The sequence below is a fragment of the Rhopalosiphum maidis genome, chromosome 3, assembly GCF_003676215.2.
Source record: "Rhopalosiphum maidis isolate BTI-1 chromosome 3, ASM367621v3, whole genome shotgun sequence".
NCBI classification, from domain to species: Eukaryota; Metazoa; Arthropoda; class Insecta; order Hemiptera; family Aphididae; genus Rhopalosiphum; species Rhopalosiphum maidis.
In genome coordinates this window covers 49,244,542-49,250,007 of record NC_040879.1, presented here as the reverse complement: position 1 = coordinate 49,250,007, position 5,466 = coordinate 49,244,542, and the positions used below count along the sequence as shown (strand labels likewise).

Genomic DNA, 5,466 nt, shown 5'->3' with positions numbered 1-5,466 from the left:
GATTCTTTTGAGCATCACTATTTATTTTAATAATTCTATTTTTCTGTTTTTGGGGATCCCACCTTCTAAAGCCACCTAGTTTTATTATATGCTACTGTGTATACTCATAAGAACAAATTGAATCAGGATACCATTATATTATTTCTTAGAAATGTTTTGGCTAAATATTATTCATCTTCAACTGAACTAATTTGAACAGCATATTATAAATTAGTAATAAGTACCAACAATATACACTGCCAATATAGGCAAGTGCATATCTCTAGATAATATTAATATTTTTCATTACAATAGTTATGTTTCTGTTAAAATAAATAATAACTCTAATGAATGAAAGGTAATTTAAATTATTAAGACAATTTAACAGAAAAAGTTTACTCTTTTATAAATGAAAAAAAAATGATTATTTATTGTATTATTAAACATGTATAGATAAAGTGCATTTTTAAAGAAAGTATTGTATGTAAATTTATTATATTGTGTATAATAAATTTAATTATATTATTCAATGAAAACATATGTATATTCCAATCATAAACTATATACATTTTTCAAATGTATTAATTACTTTATAGTTTATAATATTGTAGTATTCAAAATGATTTTACATACTCATGCAATGATGTAATTTTAATATGTTTACAAATATAAAAAGTACTAAAATTATATAATTGAAAAATATAATGCTGTTAAAAGTTATTCATATTTTTCAAATAATAATTACTTTTAATTCTTTAAGTTAACCACAGAAAATATAGCAATACAATCGATAAAATTATAATCTATAAAAAAAATTCATAAAGTAGATAATTGTTGGATCAAATAATTTATGTGGTGTAGATAATCAACACTTTACTTTAACTGTAAATAGAATCTAATATTTAATAATAAATAATAATACATGTATAAACATAAAGTATAATAATTAAATACTTTCTCTTTGTAGATATGTGATCAATTAATATTGTTTAAAAGACTATGTACATTTTTAGCTATGACAATATTTTTTTTATTTTTGTTTTTCTTTTATAAAGTGATAAAAATAAGCACTAAAAAGTTCGGAAATACGCATTTATATTCGCTAACATTTTTAAAATATGCACAATATAAAAAAAATCATAGGCAAATTTTGAAATAATAAGATAAAACATCAATTCATTTTAAAAGTATTTTATTCTTTTCAATTTTTGTACACTTTAAAATAGTTAAAATAAATAAAAAATTAATCAAAATTAATACTATAATTTTGTAAACAGGAAAATAAATAAAATAAGAAACAAAAAAGAACCAAAATATTTAAATATATAAGTATAATATTTTTTTATGTAGTAATATGATGCGCTAATAATCCCAAAAACTCTACTATATGACATGTCTTAACACCTAAATATGCAAAACCATGCACTATTATACTTTATACTAGGTCTGGGATTTATAAGTAGTAATAATAAAAATCCAAAAATATAAAATAAGAACAATACTTATTTGTTTTTGAGTTACAGCAAAATCAAAACATCGATTTGTTCGAAAAGTGGCTATGTGTAAAAATTCCCGTTTTTCCGTTACTTTTTCAAGGTTTTTCCTGACGCTTTTGAAAACTACTGGAATTATTACCTCATAATCAGGGCTCGTAAGTTCATTTGCATGTATTGGATTTTTTGCTACACAAGAAAACATGCTAATAACTGAGATACAAATTCATTTCATAACAATAGTAATAATTAGGGCTGTGATTTGTATGTAAATACACATTTTAATTAAAACATGATAAATTGAGTATTGCATAAAACATATTTTATTTTACATTTTTTTACATAATATTTCGTTATAAATACATATTTTAACATTATTTGTAAAATTTCTGCTTTTTTTTACATATTTCGTAAGTGTCAATTTTGACAATTTCGGTGGTTTAGTAATATTACACATTTACTTCGATAACAGTACTCGTAAAAATTGTAAGTGTATAATGCATATAGCCATATAGGAAAATAGGAAATAGGTATATGAAAATACTAGTTAAATATTATAGCTTGATTATACTGATTATAGTTTATCTTATTTGTTTCTGTTCGACAACTATACAATTATAATCCTAGATTACTTTATATTCAACATTTCAACAATTATTACTTATTTGACAAAATATACTTACGAATTTTTAACAGTTTCAGTACCTACTTGCGTTCGCGTGTTTGTAAAAATATCTTTATATTTTATATTTTTTAAATTAAATTGATTAGAAATTAAAAAAAATTAATTGTTTATTATTCAAAAATTATTTAGAATTTTATTTTAATTTTACACGTTAACATAATTTAAAATTGTTCTTATTTTATATTTTTGGATTTTTATTATTACTACTTATAAATCCCAGACCTAGTATAAAGTATAATAGTGCATGGTTTTGCATATTTAGGTGTTAAGACATGTCATATAGTAGAGTTTTTAGGATTATTAGCGCATCATATTACTACATAAAAAAATATTATACTTATATATTTAAATATTTTGGTTCTTTTTTGTTTCTTATTTTATTTATTTTCCTGTTTACAAAATTATAGTATTAATTTTGATTAATTTTTTATTTATTTTAACTATTTTAAAGTGTACAAAAATTGAAAAGAATAAAATACTTTTAAAATGAATTGATGTTTTATCTTATTATTTCAAAATTTGCCTATGATTTTTTTTATATTGTGCATATTTTAAAAATGTTAGCGAATATAAATGCGTATTTCCGAACTTTTTAGTGCATGAACTAACGAGCCCTGCTTATAATATATCAATATATAACATAGAAGTCAGGTATAGGTGGTGAAAATTGAAAAATATCGGTACCACAATAGTTTGTGTGCGTATTCAGCGGTTGAAAAATCAAAGAACTGTACATGCTGTATGGAGGCATAATTAAATAGCTTGTTTAGTTGTTACATTACTAAACGCATGGAGGTAGAATCGGCAGAAATGCGATTTGACGCAACGGTGGTACCAGATACGGACTAAAAAAGACTGAATGCTGAATAGTGGAATACTGAAAACGGAATATGGTGAAAGCAACGACATCGGGCAAGAACACTCGCCAACACTACGATCTACGAGTAGCAAGGACGCGGGGATCGCGCACAATACGACGCGCAAGCGCAGCAAAAAGCAACACGCAGCGCACGCCACACCACACACGCACATCGCAAGATGATAGTGGTGATATGCGCAGGCCACAGAGAAACACAATAATAATAATAATAATAAATGTATAAGATATAATACTATTACAGTAGTTCACTGTTCACTCGTTTATAGGATCGTCGTCGTCGGTTATCACGGACGGAAGTGTCGCGAATAGTAAAAAAAAAAATCAAACAATCCGCTTGTACAGTTGTCATTGTCTATTTTTCTCGAAATTTCCGTAGTAAACTTCTCTCGGTTTTTCGGTATCGCTACCGTCTGACGGACACCACACGGGCGACCGATTTGGAACAGACGACCGCGGCGTCGTCGGTGGGCGACGCGACATCCGTTCACGGAAGACATTTTTATTTCGGAAGTCCGCCGTTTCGCGTTCGACGATCGCCGTTTCATTTTTTTTTTCTGGAGAACTTTATCAGTTTCTAATAAATGACGTGTTTGGATTGACGTGAAAATGGGACAAAAAGTTAGCAGCCTTGGCGACGTGTTCTCTTGGAAGAATGCCGACTCGTCGAAAAACAACGATGGGCCGACCGCGGGAGCCCGAAACAGCCCGCGTTCGTCCATCCCGGCAGCAGCCTCCGTTCCCGTCTGTGCGGTGCACGGCGTTCCAGTCGCAGGAGATCAGCAGCATTTCGAAAATATTTACGTTTCCAACAGTGACGGAGCGTCCTCTTCGGGCGGTGATCAGAGCATGAACGGTTGCGAAGCGCCAGCAACGACTTCCGGCGTAGAAACGGTGACGTCCAAGAACACGCAGACGTCCTCGACGAAAAGTACAGCTGGTTCTAAAAAGCTCAACCACTGGGTGTTGCGTTTCAACTGCTCTCGTCCAAAGTCAAAGAGTACAAAGTACTATAATCCAAATGACTATATGCCCAAAGAGTTAAACGAAGAAAAGAGTGAGACTTGCGTATGCACAGGTTATAACCGCACAGAAGACAATGAAGATGAAGATGATGATGATGATGAAGATGTTGATCTTGATGAATTGACTGATAGTTTTTTTGATCCTTCAATGCTAAACAATCCAGACCTGAGTGATGAAGCGTTTCATGACTTGCGCAACTTTGGAACTGCATTAAATGCTTTTAATGCATTTGAAAGACGCAGCGAATTGGTTTTGCCTTCGTTTGATGAAGGATTTATGGATCTGGCAGAACTAAGTAGAGCAGAATTTATGAACGAAGACCTTGAAGACAGAGCTTACAAAGAGCGGGCCAAAGAAATCCAAGAGGGTATCGAACCACCGCCAGGATTTAGGCCTGGGTTACACATACAACTGGTAGAATTTAGTTTGCCCAAAATGACTATAGACAATTTAACCTCTTTATTCCATAGAGCTGCAATGACAGCTTTAACTGCTCCACATGATATGGATGACAGTCAACGAATACATACATCCATTGACTATATTCACTACTTAGTTCCTGATCTACTTCAAATCACAAATTGCTCGTTTTATTGGGGCAAAATGGACAGATATGAGGCAGAAAAATTGCTTGAAAATAAACCTGAAGGCACTTTTTTACTTAGAGATTCGGCTCAAGAAGAGTATTTGTTTTCTGTAAGCTTCAGGAAATACGGTCGATCTTTACATGCACGAATTGAACAATGGAATCATCTCTTTAGTTTTGATTCAAGGGATCCTGGTGTTTTTGCATCATCTACAGTTTGCGGACTAATAGAACATTATAAAGATCCTACTTGCTGTATGTTTTTTGAACCAATGCTGACCATACCATTACATCGAAATTTCACATTTTCTTTGCAACACACCTGTCGTGCAGCAATTTGTAGTCAAATTACATATGATGATGTCAATCAATTAAAACTTCCAAAACTATTAAAGTCGTACTTAAAAGAGTATCATTATAAGCAACGTGTAAGGGTACGCATATTTGATTCAGAAAACTAATCTCTTTTTTAAAAAACTCATTTAGTTTTAATTATATTTTATTTCAATATTTCTAATTATATGAATAATTTTAACATTATTATTTTTAATGCTAGATAAAATGTTAATTGTTTCTCATTTAAATAAAAAAAATTGGTACTAACATAAATTACATTACTTATTTCTATACCTCCCTGCCAAAATGTACTTGTACATTACTACCTGTTTAAATTAATTACTTAGTTTAACATTATTAAATTATAAGTTATGTTTAAAATTTTTGTTGACCACTTACATTTTACAAAATTATTATTAAATCTGACGTATCTTTATCTGAACACCTTAATTGGTTAACTAAAACATTTTATATTTCACACAAT

At 29.9% G+C, this 5,466-nt stretch overlaps 1 protein-coding gene across 1 annotated transcript; it reads left to right on the top strand.

The window, feature by feature from the left end:
* Positions 1-3,227: 3,227 nt before the first annotated feature.
* On the top strand, positions 3,228-5,466 carry LOC113556248. The gene has a single exon (XM_026961081.2). It carries the CDS (start codon positions 3,644-3,646, stop codon positions 5,105-5,107), a length of 1,464 nt encoding a protein of 487 aa, XP_026816882.1. The 5' UTR covers positions 3,228-3,643; the 3' UTR covers positions 5,108-5,466.